Source organism: Myodes glareolus, chromosome 18, assembly GCF_982192425.1.
Source record: "Myodes glareolus chromosome 18, mMyoGla1.1, whole genome shotgun sequence".
NCBI classification, from domain to species: Eukaryota; Metazoa; Chordata; class Mammalia; order Rodentia; family Cricetidae; genus Myodes; species Myodes glareolus.
Window position 1 is genome coordinate 48,971,308 of NC_142043.1, and position 18,161 is coordinate 48,989,468.

The following is an 18,161-nucleotide window of genomic DNA, read 5'->3' on the forward strand; positions in this document are numbered from 1 at the left end:
AAATGATATATATATATATATATAATATATATATAAATATCAGTTCCCACCCTTCCCCCCCAAATTTTTTTTGCTGCTTCTCTGTAAAAACTACTTATATCTCAATTTTTAATACCACCAACATATTTGTCAGTCAGTTCCTGAAGAGCTCATGTAAAAATGTACTTTAAAAGTCAATGGAAAGAAAAACAATCAACAACCTTGCATAAATAAAGATGGAGGGAAATGCCCCCTTTCCCCCTAAAAGTCTTTCTTAATTAGACTCTGCATTCTTCACGGCGAAGCCCACGAGGTAGCCATCTTGCCTGCTTCTGCAGAGGAAGCCTCCACAGAGAGCAGTTCTGCAAACTGCTTTTGGTATCATTATCATGGTGTTTAAAGGCAGCCCTGGCCTGCCAGCACTGTAGACGTGCTGGGCATGCCTTTTGCAAAAACAGCCCCACAAAGAGTGCAGCCAATGGCAAGGCAGAGCTTAGAGACTCCAAAGTGATCTTCGCAGCCTAGCACTATCCCAGACAAAGGATCTCTGTGAGGCTGGGCTCTCACCACAGGACACAGGCAGCCACAAGCTGCGACATGGAGTTCTCTACAGAGGATCTGGTCGCCGCCACCGAAATCACAGGAGGCTTCAGCAAGAGACAATGTTCGCAAATCCCCCAGGTCGTCACCATCGGATCGATGGCGGAGTCTCCCTGAGCAGGAACCTCTGGGTGGCACCAGGGCAGGTTGGCGCAGGGAGGGGCGCGCTGCTCTGTACCACCCGGCAGCAGATAGCCCTGAGCCTAAGGGGGCATCGGAGCTCACAGCAATCCGGGAAGGTATTGTGCATTTTGACTTTATAAGGCAAGACTAAATATTGGCGATATTGAAGGAAGGGAGGTTACGTGAGGACAGCACAGGCTCAGCTGTAGTGGGGCTGCCTGTCTCATTCCTGGGAACCACACCTCGGTGCAGCCGGCGGAGTAGCCGGCGCTTGGCCCAGATAACAACGATTTGATTTCTGTCAATAAATGTCCAACGATAAAGTCAGACTAAAAAAATAAATAAATAAAAAGCAATCAGGCACTCCGAAGAGAAACAGGACGGGATGGATAGGAGAGGAGGGTGGCGGTTTTTCAAAATACACTTGCCACTCTCGGTAACTAGAGATGGGAGGCTGTGTGTAAACTGGTGACCTTCAGTGCCAAGAAATTCGCGGCAGACTCCAACCCGAACCTTTGGGAGAAAGGGGTGTTTCTGGCTCCTCTCCACCCATGCATGCAACCAAGCCTGCCTGCACACCACCTTTTAATAGTCCAAACCACCCAGGGGTAAGCATGCCACCTCAGCCCTCTGCAACCAACCGACTGACAGACACACACACACACCTGGACTTCACCCATGCTCAGTGGGTGGTAGCCATTGGGAGCTGGCACCACATGACACCTGCCAGACACCAGAAAAGGCAGGACCAAGAAGAGCAGTCTCTCTTCAGCTAGCTCGCTTGCACTTCTGCAAACAGCCGCAAAGACTCTAGTGGCAGAGGACCAGAGTGGCTGTGTCAAGTTGGGCTGGTCCCAAGGTCATTGCCAAAAAGCTGCACAGTGACAGATCCCAGTCCCATCCCAGCCACCTTGACAGCTGCACAGATCTTGGGAAGCAAGCCCACTCCTGCCTCCTGGGGCCAAAGTTTCTGCAGTACATTTGCAGGATTGGCAGGATGGTTTTCCTGCCTGCGAGGCCAAAAATGGGTTTTCCACTTGCAGTTGGATTCAGAACAGATTCCCACAACCAGAAACTCGGAATTGAGTGCGGGCCGGAAGGCCTGCGTTCCGTCACCCTCCCTTCCGAGGCTCGGAGGCTGCCACGAAAGCACACTTTCCTCGTACAGCGTGCATTGATTTCCCATTTATTTAGTTATTTATTAGCACGGTGGCTTGAACCCAGGGACTCATGCGTGCTAAGGAAATGTTCTAATGAGCTAGATACTCCCCTGTTCCCAGATTTCCCACTCTACACCATTCCCAAAAATGCCCAGCCACCCAAAAAGTTTCTAATTCTCAAATGGGGAGAAAAAGAAGCTAGACAAGGTGACAGCACTTTAGACTGACTCTACCCCTCTGGAGGCTGAGGCGGGAGCTTTCATACCCTCAAATAAATAATCATACTTGCAATTGAAGCACCCTGGGGAAACTGAGGTAGGAGCACTACCTTGAATTCAAGGTCAGCTTGGAATGTAGCAAACACCAGTGGTTTTTTATAAAACCAGTGGTAGCTTTATAAAACAGGATTGTCGCCCAAACAAAAACAAAACAAACAAACAAACAAAAAAACCAAAAGGGCTGGGTGGTAATGGTGCACGCCTTTAATCCCAGAGAGGCAGACAGATCTCTTCTTTGAGTTTGAGGTCAGTCTGGTCTACAGAGCTGGTTCCAGGACAGACTCCAAAGCTACAGAGAAACCCTGTGTCAAAAAACCAAAACCTCAAAGAAAGCTATCCCAGTACCTGTTCTGAAAAATTAGTTAATGAAGGCAAAGTTCATCTGAGCCAAATAAGTAGTTCATACAAGTGCCCAGGGCTACACGAAGTCCACTCCCAGCTACTGGGGTAGTTGAGGGTGCAGGTGTGTCTATCCCCAAAGCAGTCTGTTCCGTTGCCAGCCCCGTGAAGATCTGGGGCTCAGTTCAGAGCTGGGAGTTTAATAGGTTAAATCAGCAATCAATGGAGGTATTCAAAGGTTCAGTAAAGGTTCAGGGGGAAGAGACGCGGCTCCGTGTTTAGGGAGTGCATGTTCTTTACAGGCTATGGGTTCAGTTCCCAGTACCCATGCCAGGGGGCTTACAATCTAACTCCAACTCTGCGCTCACCTGTACACACACACACACAGAGGCAGGCAAGCACACATGCACAGTTAAAAATTGTTTAACCCTGAGAGCCGTTCCAGGGTGGGGAAAAGGCTCCATGACCATCTTGCTGCCAAGCCTGATGGCACGTATGAGTTCCACGGCACAGTCACATACACAAAGATTTCGGAGAACCACCCCCATATCAAGTGCATCCTGCAGAAAGGTAAATGGGTCCGACACTTGCTGTAGAAGCCAGGTGCGGTGGTGCTGGTGTGAGTTCAGCACATCGGGAGTGCAAGGCTGGTCTCCGGAAGAAAGAGAAAAACCCAGAATCTTTATCAATAGATGGGATTGATTTTGTCCACTGACAGTGGTTCTAGGAAAACCTTGGTAGTCCTCTCTACAGTCTAGCCACTGCCCAAGCCTCCTTTTGTGAGCTTCACACAGCCCCCGCCTGCCCCAGACGCAATTGCAGGACACTGAAACTAGCTTGCTACCTGGCCGATCTCTGTTGGTGAATTTTTTGATAATGTGTGATCCAGGTAAAGAATTGCAGATTTAGCAGGCAGTGGTGGCCCATGCCTTTAAGAATGTTGAGCCTATTTATATTGGAACCTCCCCACCAACTCTTACCCCAGGTCTAGAAATGCTATATGGTCCAAGTCCTCAAACAAATAGCAACTGGAGAGAAGGCTTGCTGCTCTTGGACCTGAGTTTGGTTCCCTGTATCTACTCCAGACTGCTCTCAATCACTGGCCTGTTACTCGGCTCCAGGGGATCTGGCCTCTCCCTCCTTTTCTGGCCTCCAGGCACCCAAACACATGTGGTCTACACACACACACACACACACACACACACACACACACACACACACACACGAGTAATATATATTGAAATAAAATAAAAGCACTCATGAACCCGAGGCTAGTTGTCAGTCAGGGCTACACAGCTTGAACACAGTTTTGAAAAAAGGCCTTTGACATTCTTACTCCTTGCTCCATTTCTGGACCCGGAAGGGTGATGTTTAGCATTTTGCATTATCCCTTTAGGGATAGCTTGCAGGTGTCAGGAGCTAAAGGGTTAGCCCCAGCTAGAAAACCAGGGCTATTTTGCCACAGGTCACCTTGAAAGATAATTGGTAGAGCATTGGGGTCTGGCATCAGGGGTCAAGGAGAACTCCCAGCACTGCTGATCCCCACCCTGATCTCCTCATGTATAATACAGTCATATACACCCCACTGGTGCCATGATTAAATTGAGTGCTCCCGACTTGCAGCCAGTGTAATTATGTCATTGGAGAATTATGACTGTCCAAAATTTATAAAACCAAGTACAAGTGAACAATATAATAAAAAATTAAAAGGCGGGACTGGAGAGATGGCTCAGTGGTTAAGAACGCTGGCTCCTCTTCCAGGACCCTAGTTCAATTCCCAGGCACATGGTAACTCACAACTGTCTGTAACTCCTGTTCTAGATCTCACACCCTCACCTAGACATGCATGTGGGCTAAACACCATTGTACATAAAATACAAATAATAAAAAAAAAAACCTGTTGAGGTGCTGGGTGTGGTGGCACACGCTTTTTAACTCCAGCACTCGGGAGACAGAGGCAGGTGGATTTCTGCAAGTTAGAGGCTAGCCTGGTCTACAGAGCAAGTTCCATGAAAGTCAAGGCTACAACACTGAGAAACCTTGTCAATAAAAAAGGGGGGGTGGAGACAAACTGCTGAGGTCTGGTGATGGAATGTCCATTTAGTCTGCTCAAGGCTCCAGAGTGAACCCTGAGCATCACCCCACCCCATATAGGATTCTTAAAGAAAGCAAGTGGCTGTAATCTTGGCACTGGGGTGGCAGACATTAAGAGGATCCCTTAGACTTGCCTGACAGCCATTCTAAGGAATAGCGAGGAAGACATATCTGAAAAGGAATTTAGGATTCCAACACATTTTCTTCCCAACCAGGCTGTGGCTGGGCTCTGCCCCTCCAGCCCTCATATTCTACTTATCTCCAGGCTCAAGGAGATGAACAGACCTCCCACACCACATCCTGATTCCACACCAATTACAGCCTCAGGCAAGTCATCTGGCCTCTTGGAGCCCCCACGATTACTTCCAATAGCTGGAGGCAGAACGTCTTTGCAGGACAGCTTGTGTGTCAAGAGTTAATGCAACATTGGAAAGACCCAACACTCAATACACAAATTAACCCGTTTCAAGATACCGATGTTGCCTTGCTGGACAGGACATACCCATCATCCCAGAAGATGAAAGCAAGTTGCCTGTCAGTCAAGGATACAGTGAGACCCTTTTTAAGATGAACAAAACAATGAATACAAAAAGATCAAGCGAAGATACCAATGTTACTATATATGTACAGTTCCATACTGTGATCACAGAATTCAACCAATATCTGTAATAGTACCCAATATCTATATGGAACCTCTGCCGGGTTCATGTTCAGTGTCTGTCTCTCTGTCTCATGTCTATCTGTCTCTTCCTTCCCCCCAGGCATACTTTTTTCTTTTGAAGGCCAGTGATGGCTTAATCCCAGCACTTGGGAAGCACTGAGTTCGAGGCCAGCCTGGTCTACAAAGTGGATTCCAGAATAGCCAAAGTGGTTACACATAGAAACCCTGTCTTGAAAAACATTATCATTCGTTAACAAGACTAAAAAATTAAAACCGTCCTTGTCTATCCTGTGAACTCTTCATAAATCTCTCTGTAAGTATTTTGCTGTATTTAGTATTTGTTGGTTTCAGTTCTTTCGCCCTAGAAAAATGCCAGACACTTTCTTTCCCCACTACCAAGAAGTGAGCTGCAGGTGTAGCAGACGACAGGGCGCTCGTTTAACTCTGCCACATCCTTAGGTTCCAGCTGCAGCAACACATGTTGGTACACACCTGTAATCCCAATAATACAGAGGGGGAAGAGACAGGAGGATGTGAAGTTCGTGGCCCTCAGCTACACGGCAAGTTTGAGGCCAGCCTGGGCTCTTTGAAACCCTGTCTTGAACCTGTATCTGACCCAAAGTGACCTACCTCATCATGTAGTTTGTTCCCCTCTCATCCCTTTTCCAGGTTAGAGTGCTGCAAGCCAAAATCTAATTAAAAGTTGTACGGGTAGCTAGTAATGAAGACATAGTCCAGGTATGGGTTCATTTTTGTTCTTCCTTGACTTGGCAGGGACTCCTATAACCCAGACTAGCTTTCTGTAGCCAGGGAACTCCTGCCTCCGCTTCCTACACGTTGGTGGTGTGGCTCTTGGGAAGCAGAGGCAGTCGGAACTAGATGGAGGCCAGCCTGGTATTATATAAAAGGAGACAAAAGCCTATGCCTGAGAAGTCAACTTGATTCAATATGGAATATTGATGTTTTGACAAAAGGACATATAACCAATTGAGTTCCAGGCCAGGGTTTCACAGAGAAACTGTCAAAAATAAAATTTTAAAAAGGGGCTACAGAGATGTTTCAGTGGCTAATACTGGCTATTCTTCCAGGGAACCCAGGTTCGATTCCTAACATCCACATGGCAGTTCAGTTCTGGGGGACCTGACACCTTCAGACATATGCAGAAAACATCAATGCACATAAAGTAAAAATAAACTATTTTTTCTTTTAAATTGAATTTAAGGAGCTGGAGATGGCTCGACATTTCGGAGCACCTGCTCCACTTGCAGAGAGGACCTGGCTTCCATTATGGGCACCCACACTCGTATGCAAAAAATAAGTGTTTTGTAAATGGTCTTAATTTCTGGCACTTCGTTAAAAAAAAAAGCTTGCAAATTACCTAAGAGATTCACATACAAAGGCAGACAATTTTTTGCTGTATTTCTCCTATATGCAGGCTAGGCAACATCCCATGGCTTGGCTCAGCTGTAGCCTTGCCCTGTCCCACCCTCCCATTTCCTCCTGTCTTGACCCCACCATTGCTCTTTAACAGAAAAGTTGATCATGAAATAGGTTCACATAGGAAATGATATAAAAACAAGCTGCAGAGTGTAAATAGATAAATGCAGAGAGCAAAAGCCTCTTAATACAGGGGGACAAGAAAATGGCTGCGTCATGGCTATCTCAACGGAAACCAAGAGAATTGTTTCACAAGGGTACAAACCAGCTTATTTACAACACCCTGACACGGAAAAAAAAATTCTTCTGCACAGACAGGAAGAACTGGTGAGCTCTGGCTGCCCCTGAGGACCAGTTACTGTGTGTGAATGTGAGCATGCATGGAGGCCAGAGGTCATGTCAACCTAACCTGCTCCTCAGGAGCCATCAACCTTGTTTTTTGAAACAGGGTCTCAGTGAACTAGGAGTTCACACATTTGGCTAGCCTGGCCACATGCTGACCAAACCGACCAGGGGAGGAAAGGGTTTGGGTTTGCAATGCTCCAATCACCACCCATCCTTAAAGTCGGAGCATCAGGCAAGAACTAAAACAGAGGTCCTGGAGGAGGAACACGGCTTACTGGCCTAGTTGTCTTTTTCTTGGTTTTCCAAGACAGGGTGTTTCTGCGTAGCCCTGGCTGTTCTAGAATTGCCTCTGCCTCGGGAGTGTTGGGATTAAAAGGTGTGCCCACCACATCAGGACACCTTGAGGCAAGGGGAATGCTATCAGTTGCAAGCCAACCTGTGCAGCCTCGTGGTACATTGTCTCCTAAAACCAAGCCAAGAGGGTATGACCTATCCCAGCACTTGGAAATCTGATGTAGGAAGATCAGCAATTAAAGAAAGGCCAGCTTTAGCTACATAGTAACTTCGAGGCCAGCTCTTGTCTCAAAATAACTTCTTTAAATTTACATTTACTAGAGCCCAGAGGTGCTGTGGCCCACGCTTTTCATTCCAGCACTTGAAAAGGCAGAGGCGGGTGGGGCTGAGTTATAGGGCTGCCTGGTCTAGAGTTAGTTCCAGGACTGCCAATGGCAACACATGGCAACACTGTTGCAAAAAGAAAAAATCTTGGTGAGAAAGGGAAAAAAAAAAAATCCCGGTGCAACGCCGAGAGCAGGACCTCTGTTCTCTACCTCTACTAAGTTGTCAGACCTGAAGGCAAGCACATTAACCACTGATCTGTCCCTCTTTGGTCCCCAGGACTTTCTAATGTTGCAATATTCTATCATCAAGGTAGTGATGCCCAGCTTCAGTTCTCTACTAAAAGCAACTCCCCAGGGATCTGGAGCCGCAGAGTGCAGACAGTGCCAGAAATACACTGGTTGTAGGTACTAGTTAATTTCGAGATAATCTGGAAATCAAATAGAGGGTACCTGGGTACATCAATCATTGGAAGAATCCACATTTAATATGCTAACAGCCATGATATGTTTTCAATAATACTAACAAGCGACTGGCCCATCTGATACAATAAAAGTCCAGGAGTTCAGCCAGTACAATTCTGTCTCAAAATAAATAAAAATTCTCAGCTGGGCGCAGCAGTGCAACCGAGTTCAGGTAGATCTCAGTTCAAGGCCAGCCTAGTCTATAAATGGAGTTCCAAGACAAGTCAGGGCTGTTATACAGAGATACCCTGTCTCAACAACTACGTTAAAATACTAAAGCAATTAAAAATTTACACAATACCTCTTTTTGGAAGGTGGGGGTCACAGTATAGCCCAGGTTGGCCTTAAATTTACAGTACCCTTCATTGCATGTGGCCCCATGGCTGCCACACACATGATGGAGTTGGCAGTTGGTTCTTTCCTTCCACGAAGCAGGTCCCAGGTTGCAAACTCGGGTAACCAGACTGGGGGCCGAGGGGAGAGGGGCATGGCATGTACATTGCCCTACTGAGCCATTCATGCAGGTATGCTCAGGACCTGAAGCACGGGTGTCAGGCAGTCCTGAGCCACCTGATGCAAGGCTGGAGACTATGGCAATCCTAGCCTAGCTCCATATAACCTTGGCTATACCAATCAAGATGAAAAGGCTGAGCTTGCTGGAAGCCCTCAGTTCAATTCCCAGCATGGCTCCTCCATAAGACATCACTCACAAGTTCTTGGAGATGTTCATGGAGATGAACATTTTATGTATGAGGGGGCAGGGTCTCCAAACCCTGAAGATACACCCACCCACATGGCTGCTCCCTCACCTGTACCAAAGTGGCATCCGGCTTCTTTTTGAGCACCTCACATTTCCTCTTCTTGCAGATCTGGTGGCTGTTCTTTCTGTTCATGCAGTAGGTACATTCACCGCAGTTGGTCTTCTGTCGGCAGGGCTCACAGACCCCGCACGGCTTCCGTTTCTTCCTCTCCACAGTTGACGGGGTAGATTTTTGTGAAGAAGAGGTACTGGCCTGTGACACTGGCGTCGACATCCCAGTGGTTTTGACATCAGCTGAGCTGGCCGTATTGACCTGAGAAATCCCCCCTTCCAATTTGCTGGAGGTAGCCTGAGAGCCCTGGGTAAGATCCAGGGGAGCATGCTGGAGTCCACTCTCAGGGTCAATGGTAAACCCTTGCGTGTTCGCTGGAGAAGGGTTGGCACAAAACTGCTTCTCATCTTGGACACTGGTTGCAGCTACTGCTGGAGGTATTGAACTTATCTCAGAGCTTGCTGGAGGTTGGGGAGCATGTCCTGAGTCCAAAGTTAAAGGGATAGCACCTTGGACCTCAAGCCCACAGGAGGCATAGCTGTGGGGCTCGGGCCCGGGAGGAATGCTGTAGGTAACAAATGGGAGTGAAGGGTTTGGAAGGAAGACAGGCAGACCTGGGGAAGCAGCCATATTCATGTTCATCGTTCCTTGTGGGGTTAGCATAGTTATAGCACCAAGATCCTCTGGTGGGCCTGAAACCTTGCCCAGGGCCTCCCCAGGAACTAAGTTAGCACCAGGAAATACCCACTGAGGTGGGAGCGCACTGAAAGCCTGTCCAAGGACAGAAATGGCATCCAGAAGCTGATATGGGTAGCAACCTCCTTGATCTGGGTCAGTTTTGAGGGTTCCTTCTTGGGGTTTAGCACCAAGCGTATCTTGATCTGGGTAACATCCACCTTGATCTGGGTTAGTTTTGAGGATTCCTTCTTGGGGTTTAGCACCAAGTGTATCTTGATCTGTGTAGCATCCACCTTGATCTGGGTTAGTTTTGAGGATTCCTTCTTGGGGTTTAGCACCAAGTGTATCTTGATCTGTGTAGCAACCACCTTGATCTGGGTTAGCTTTGAGGATTCCTTCTTGGGGTTTAGCACCAAGCGTATCTTGATCTGGGTTAGTTTTGAGGATTCCCTGTTGGGGTTTAGCACCAAATACATATTGATCTGGATAGCATCCACCTTGGTCTGGGTTAGTTTTGAGGGCTTCTTCTTGGGGTTTAGCACCAAGTGTATCTTGATTTGGGTAGCATCCACCTTGATTAGGGTTAGTTTTAAGGATTCCCTCTTGGGGTTTAGCACCAAATATATATTGACCTGGATAGCATCCACCTTGGTCTGGGTTAGTTTTGAGGATTCCTTCTTGAGGTTTAGCACCAAATACATATTGATCTGGATAGCATCCACCTTGGTCTGGGTTAGTTTTGAGGGTTTCTTCTTGGGGTTTAGCACCAAGTGTATCTTGATTTCGGTAGCATCCACCTTGATTAGGGTTAGTTTTAAGGATTCCCTCTTGGGGTTTAGCACCAAATATATATTGACCTGGATAGCATCCACCTTGGTCTGGGTTAGTTTTGAGAGTTTCTTCTTGGAGTTTAGCACCAAGTGTGTCTGGCTGTGAGCCTGCCAAGAGGAATCTTATCAGAGCCGTGGGATACATGGACCCATCAAGAGACAAGCAGTTTTTAAGGTCCAATTCAGGTAGAATCTTAAAACTGGAGGTGGGAAAGCAATTAGATTCACTTCCCATAGGATTCAGGGGAGGATCTGATCGCTTAAGAGAGTTTACTTGTGACCCCAAGGCTTCAAACTGATTGCTAATGTCTTTCTGAGAGGTGACTTCGGGAGTTGATCTTTGGGACAAAGGCGCACACTCCTGAGGGGATGTGCTGACATCATCTGATGTCTGAAGAGCGAGTGGTCCTTCACAGTGTGTCCCTTCCAGTGGCCCAGAAGGAGTATCTGTTGCAGGGCAGCTTTGGGAACCTTCTATTGTTTGAGGCCAAGACTGGGTTATCTCTTGGATCTCACCTTCAACTAAACACAAGCTCTCTTCACCAATTAGGTTCTCTGGATCCGGGGACACGGTGGGATCTTGGCTGGGGATGCAATCATTTTCTGAGTGCTGCGTCACCACATCATCCTGGGTATCGTCGCCATCCTGGGTATCGCCATCCTGAGTACCATGACACTGCTGCTTTGAAGCACTCTTAGCAGGTGACACTTTCTTAGGTCTGGGTGTAACTACCGGGCTCTGGGAGAGTCTCCTGCTCAGAGAGCTTCTTCGTAGAGCCATTGTAAACCCACTGGAAGCTAAGGACTCTGGACTCTCAACTTGAATCCTATCCTGATTCATTCTGGCTGCCCCAGCTCTGGTCAGAAGGCTTCTGGGTGGTGTGGGGGGTTTGTCTTCTGCTTCTTTCTTACCATCTCTTTGAGTTAGTTGGTTCAGCTTTCCAGGGTTCAGCTTCCCTGATTCCCCATGTTTGGCAGCCTGTTTTGATGTCGTTTTCTTCTTCTGTAGACCTGTCCTGACTGCTTTGGAAGGCTTCGCATGGCGGGACCGAGACATGGCTGCACAGCGGGAAGAGATACAAGGATGCAGGGCCCAGAATCATTGGTCCTTTACAGAAGCCTTCCTTCTGGGGAGAAACTGGGCTGTTGCCACGTCCAGTCACGTGAGGTTTTTGGTCTAAAAACAAAAACATTGTTGTTAGTCCTTTGTACTCAACTAGAAAGGTATTTGCTAAAATTAAGCAATAGAATGTGTACTGTCAAAGAATATACAGATAGTAGATTTAACTGGGCAGAAGGGCTCAAATTTCTATTCCCAGCATTTGGGAGACTGAATTGTGGGATATCCTGGGTAGAGTCAAAAACCTGTTTCAGTGGCTCCCGCCAGCAATACTAGAAGTTGAGGCACAGCTGGAAGATCAGGAGTTTAAGACCGTTCACAGCTACAGTGAATTTGAGTTCAGTCTGGATGACAAGATCTTGTCAAGAAAAAAAAAATAAAATAAAAAAAGGATGGCTTGCTCGGGACCTGGGTTCAATTTTCAGGGCCCACATTAAGCTCACAACTGTCTGTGACTTCAGTCCCAGGGCATCTCATGCCATCTTCTGGCATCTGGGTACTAGGCATGCACCTAGGTGCAGTCACTTTGATGTACATAAAGAGGACACTCATATTTTGTTTATTTTTCGAGACAAAGTTTCTCCGCATAATCTCATCTGTCCTTTATACCAGGCTGGCCTCTAACTCAGATCTGCCTGCATCTGCCTCCCTAGTGCTAGGAATTAAAGGTTTGCACCATCGCCCAGCTCTATCATTTGTTCTTTAAAAAAATAATTTACTGAATTTTTATGTGCATGAGTGTTTGCCTGTGCATGCTAACATAGGGAGCCAAGCGATCTTTCCAGTGTGCTTATCCTGCAGGTAACCTGTGCACCTACACACATAGGGGGCGCTATAGCTCCAGAGTTACAACACCTCCATGATCCGAGGCCACCCGTACTCACATGTGCACACATCCTCAGACACAATGTGAGCCAAGAATTATCCTAAGAACTGTTTCCATTATGAAATAACATCCATTCCAGTCTCAAATTTAGCAGGGTCAAGGTATGGTTTTTAATCTCCCACCAAGACGGCAGGACTAAAAAACAGAGAAGCATATAATCTAGGTACTGAAAAGAAAATTCAAATTTATCTTATGTGGGCCAGCAGTCTGGATACTCCAGAGGGTGTCCCTGATCTGCTTTTGGAAGCCGTTTACAAATTGATCAATTCTATTTTTAATTGAAGTACTTAAGAAACTCAGAGCGTAGTTAAATTACTATTCAAGTTTTATCAAAAAAAAAAAAAAATCCGGGGCTGGAGAGAGCAGCAGTTAAGAGCACTGGCTGCTCTCCCACATGACCTGGGTTCAACCCCCAGCACCCACAAGGCAGTTCACAACTGTCTGTAACTCCAGTTCCAGGGGATCTGGCACCTTCATACCAAATACACATAAAATAAAGTTAAATATTTAAAAAAATAAATAAATAAATAAATAATCCAGAAAAAAGAAAACAGAAACGCCAAAGAAACGAGGTGCGAAGGATTCAAAGATGAGGTCAATGACCCCTAAAGTTCCAAGCAGAGAGGAAGAAAGCAGTGCCAGGCAGGAAAGCTTCAGAGACAACCAGGAGACAACAAGAGCCCCTGGAACCTGATCACCATGAAGCCACTCATGCAATGTAACCTTGTGATAAACTAGGGGAGGATTCTTTGCAAAATCTGAGGGAGGAAAAAAAAAAAAAGAAGTAATGAAGCCATAAGACTATAATATTACAAGATATGCCCTAAAATTTAACTTTTAATTTTATAAATATGCCAGGTATTGTGGCATATGGTCTTTATTAACCCCAGTGCTTGTAGGCAGAGTAAGGCTCCTATGCCAGCCTGGTCTACAGAGAAAGTGAAGTCAATCAAGTGACAGTCAAGGTAACACCAACAAACCATTACCTTTTTAACAAGGACATTAAAAACTCATCTGGGAGAGGGTAGCACAGGCCTTTAATCCCAGCACTGGGGAGGCAGAGGCAGGAGCTCTCTGTGCGGTTAAGGCCAGCCTGGTCTACCAGGGCTAGTTCCAGGACTGACTCCAAAACAACATAGAGAAACCCTGTCTCAGAAAAAAAAAAATGTACAAACCAACAGATTGTTGAGTTCCATAGAAACTTGGGCTACAAGGCAAGTTCCAGGCCAGGCAGGACTATCTATCTCCAAACAAAATACAACAAAAAGCCAAAAGTGGATGTCTATAATCCCTCTGCCAATCAGAGACAGGAGGATCAACAAAGTCAACCTATATTACACTAGATGTAGAAGACCAGACTCATGAGCATTGAAAGCCTGTCTGCAAACACTGGGGAGTAGTGGAATTGTTCAGTCACTTTTAGGAGAGTACAAAACCAAAAACATGCCACGTTGGGTGGTATGTCACCAATCTCAGTACTCATGGAGATTCAAATTCAAGGATGTCTTCAGATACTTGGCGTGAGTTTTTTTTTTTTTTCAGGGGCTCAGTGGTTAAGATCAAAGGTCCCGAGTTCAATTCCTAGCAACCACATGTTTGATGACTAACATCTGATGCCCTCTCTGGGATGCAGACAACGTGCAGGGTCCTCAGACATAAAATAAAGGATACTGAGTATCATTCAGGTTGGGTAATATAGGCCTGTGATCCCAGCTACTTGAGTGGGTAACCAGGTTAGAAAATTCATGACCCAGAGTGAGCTCCACCGGCCTGTCCAACTAAGACCCTCTCACAATGAAAGGAAAAGGAGCTAGGAATACAGCTCAGTGGTGAGCGCTTTACCTATCATGTCCAAAGTCCTAGGTTTAATCCTTAAAAGAAGTTTCGGTATTTCTGAATGTTTTATCCTAACCTCCAGATTTATCCAAGTATATCAATGCAATATAGTAATGTCTAAGAAAATACACCTGGTAATACCTTTAATAAAAATACAGAGCAGACCCAGGGAGAGCCATGTGTCATTAATACAATTAATATGGGACAAAAGTTCCAATTGTCCTGGGAGGAAACCATCAGCCTTGGGCTGGAGAAATGGCCCTGACTGGCTGTTCTTCCAGGACCTGGGTTCAATTCCCAGCAACTACATGGCAGCTCACAACTATAACTCTAGTTTCAGGGGACCTGACACCCATGGCAAATACCAATGCATATTAAAAAAAAAAAAGCCTGCTGGGGGGTGGTGGCACTCACTTTTAATCTCAGTACTCAGAGGCAAGTGGATCTCTGAGTTTGATGACTAACCTGGTCTACAGAGGGAGTTCCAGGAGTCACCAACCAACAGATCTGAGACATGAAACATGGAGTCTGGGGTAGAATCCAAGATCTGGAACACGCTAGGCAAATCATGCCCACCAAGTCTCCCCACCCAACACAGGGCTCACTAAGTGGCAAACTCGGTCAAGAACTTAAAATCGTTCTCTCAAAACCTCACTCAAGTCCTGGGATTATGGGTATATGCCACCATAATAAATTTATCTAGCCTAATTAGTCAATAGCTTAACAGATTAAAACATTGCCTCAACAGGAAGATATGAGTTTGAGGCCAGCCGGGTCTACAAGAGCTAGTTCCAGGACAGCCACGGCTGTTAGAGAAACACCGTCTCAACAAACAAAACAAAAAAATTGCCTCAATATGATGTGGATTTTCCAAATTTTTCCCTAAGAACTCTTATAATTTTGTTTCGCAATTATTAAAATAATCAGGGCAGGCAGCAAGGAGGGTTCAGCAGGGTAAAGTCTCTAGAAAAGGCTGCCCTGTCCTCCACAAGCACCTGTGCACACAGTCCAAACACAGTACACTCAGTGTGCACATGCGCATGTGCACGCACACACACAATATAATACTTTTTTAAAAAATTAAAGTATTTGCCAGGGGTGGCACTGCATGCCTTAACAGTTGTTTTGGGTTTTTTTTTTTTTTTAATAAAAGTATTTGAGGGTCAGTGGTGTTGTACACCTTTAATCCCAGCACTTGGGAGGCAGACACTGGTAGTTCTCTATGACCAGCCTGGTCTACAGAGCTAGTTCCAGGACTGTCAGGACTGTTACACAGAGAAACCCCTTCTGAATCAAAAAAAAAAAAAAAAAAAAAAAAAAAAAGCTCCTCTCGCTGTCCATCCCTCCTCCTTCAGATTCTCTGGAAGTCCCCTGGGCAGGCAGTGGCTGCAGCACGGATGTAACCACTGAGCCCAGATGTCAATTTGAAATTAATTACACTGCAGTCCTTCCTGCTACCAGCAGTGGTCCAAAGCATCATTTGCATGCCTAGGGCTACTTGCAAGCTGATTTCTGTCCCAGAACTTAAAGGCATCTTCGCTTAACCAAAATAGAATAGACTTAAAACATTTTTTTGAAAAAAAGTTGTCACTGGGTTCGGTTTTCCCCACAACTAAGTTCTACACAGAATCGAAGGAGGGGCCAGTAGTTGCTGACTGTTCCCAGGCAGTGCACTACCACAGGAAATGTGAAAGCATGGCACACTCGGACACGCTGCTCAGGGGGACGCAGCAGAAAGCCAGCAGATGCAGCCTCTTTCCATATGTAAAACACCCTGACACCCCACAGAGGCAAACAGAGCCAAAAGGGAAGGGGGAAAATGGAGGTAGAAAGACCCATCCAAAAGTAAGAAAGATGGTGAGTAAAAACCAAGGATCAGTATTTTATGATAAAGGATGAAGGGACAGAAAACTAAAAAAGTATCCAAATGGTCACTGCACAGGCCTTTAGTCCCAGCACTCGGGCGGCAGAAGCAGGAGAATCTCTGTGAGTTAGAGGCCAGCCTCATCTGCAGAGTGAGTTCCAGGACAGTCAGGGCTACACAGAGAAACCCTGTCTCGAATTACCAAAGAAAGCGAAGAAATCCAAATGCCAAGAATTCACAGGAATAACGTGAGAAGTTCGCAGAAGAGAATGGGAGGTAGGGTAGGAGGAGACAAGGAGATTCAAATGACCTAGAGGTTAAAAAAAAAAAAAAAAAAAGACAAGCGAGAAGAAATGAAGGAGACAGGAAGGATGTGTCCAAGAGGTGGGGGAGGGCAAACAAACTAGATAAGGAAGATTGCAGAAGGAAGGGAGACAAAGGGAAAAGAGGTTGTCTCCAAACCTCTGACCCACCCCTTCTGGGGAAGCAGGCCTGAGAGCAATAGTTCACTCATTAAAATTTGAAGCACTAGTCTGAAAAGACTGTATCCTATTCCTCCAAATGTATTAAAATTGAAATTATAATTAAGACAGAAAATAAGACCCTAATTAAAAACCTTTAATTGGGGAAAACCTGCAGTCGCGAGAAGGATAAGTGAGGCAGCTATATCACTGGGAGGTTGAGGTGGAGGGGCAGCAGCAGGCTGAAATCCTATCTAAACGCCAAGACAGAGACACCAGGTGGATGAGTCAAGAGGCTAAAGTCACAGGTTCGAGGCCAGCTTCTGCCAGTGAGGTTCAAGCCAGCCTGGAGTAGAGTAAAACTGTCTCTCGAATAAATTCTTTAAAACCGACACCATAATCTGTATCTGAGTTTGTTTTAATTAAATAATATTGGCTGATCTACCAACATTAAACTTTATGAGGCCGCTTAATTAGCTATAATTCTTGCTCTCTATCGGGTTAGGCATCCTTTTGTTTTGGCCCTAAAGAAACTAAAGCCATTGTGGGGTGAGGGCTGCTCTCCAGCGCCCCCCATCCATCGGGTGAGCGCTCAGCTGCAAACATTTCTTTACTAACCTGTCATCAGGGAATTGAAGAAATGTAACTAACTTAAAGCCTCCAGGGGGCTATAACGAGAAGCTTAAGGTTAGTTGGTTCACTTGGATAGAACGGTTGGGAGCGCTAGGGTGGGTGGGTGGTGGTGGGGTTTTATTCCAGTGATGGGAATCCTTATTCCAGCATTATCTGTCTTCTCAGAGACACATTTAACTTTTACTGGGTCAGAAATGGCCTCCCAGTTCTCAAGAACTGCCTTATCGTTTGTTTGAAACTGGGTCTACTATATAGCCCAGGTTTGCCTAGAACTCATACACCAGGCTGGCCTGAAATTCAGGGGCATCCGCTTGCCTTCCCTCTCAAGTGCTGAGATCAAAGGCGTGAGCACCACTCAGGGGAATCGGAGATTTTCTACCCTACTCCGCGGAGTAGGCGGTGGTCCTACAGCCCAGGGGGCAGGACCCGAAGCTCTCACGTGCAACACGGACCTGTCTTTGGCACTCACTCCCTGCCATTACACCCTCCCTCCCCAGTACTTGCTTCTCACCCTCCCGTCTCCCCGCCAACCTCCCCCGAACCTTGTGGTCCCTAGCACTCCCACAGTGGCGCCCCTGCACAGTCCCCAATCCCCAATCCCCAGTGTTTCCCACCGCCGCCCCCCGCGGAAGGGGAACGATCTCGAACGCGGGACACTTCTGCACGCGACAGCTCCTACTCGTCCCTACTTGGGAAAACTCTCGCCTCCCCGCGAGCTGAGACACCCGGACTTTCTCAAAGTGCCTGGCTCTGAGAACACCAGTTCGGGGACCTCCCGGAGGCCACAGTTGCGCTTCCTCTACACGATTTCTGGCTAATCCCGAGACTGGGGGGGAATCCCCATGAGAACCCGCTGGAACCGCGGCTAAGCTTCTGGGGAGCGCTGTAAGGTCCCCCGCCGGGAGCATTGTTAGCTACCCGCCACAAAACACCCGGAGCGGCC

The 18,161-nt window shown here is 46.6% G+C and overlaps 1 protein-coding gene and 1 long non-coding RNA gene across 3 annotated transcripts in view; one reads left to right on the top strand and one right to left on the bottom strand.

Moving 5' to 3' along the window:
* Tet1 (tet methylcytosine dioxygenase 1) overlaps positions 1-11,475 on the bottom strand; it is a 45,652-nt gene extending 34,177 nt beyond the window's left edge. Inside the window, exon 1 of one of the 2 annotated variants that reach the window (XM_048451626.3) lies at positions 8,908-11,475. In XM_048451626.3, coding sequence (XP_048307583.3) covers positions 8,908-11,475 — 2,568 coding nt within the window. Of the gene's footprint in view, positions 1-200; positions 536-8,907 lie in introns of those variants that run through there. The other variant, XM_048451624.3, reaches the window with a different exon arrangement.
* On the top strand, positions 474-11,983 carry LOC146890829 (uncharacterized). Its single transcript, XR_015735475.1, has 4 exons — positions 474-818; positions 5,335-5,547; positions 10,969-11,120; positions 11,428-11,983. It is a non-coding gene; the product is annotated as an uncharacterized LOC146890829 (long non-coding RNA).
* Positions 11,984-18,161: the final 6,178 nt, after the last annotated feature.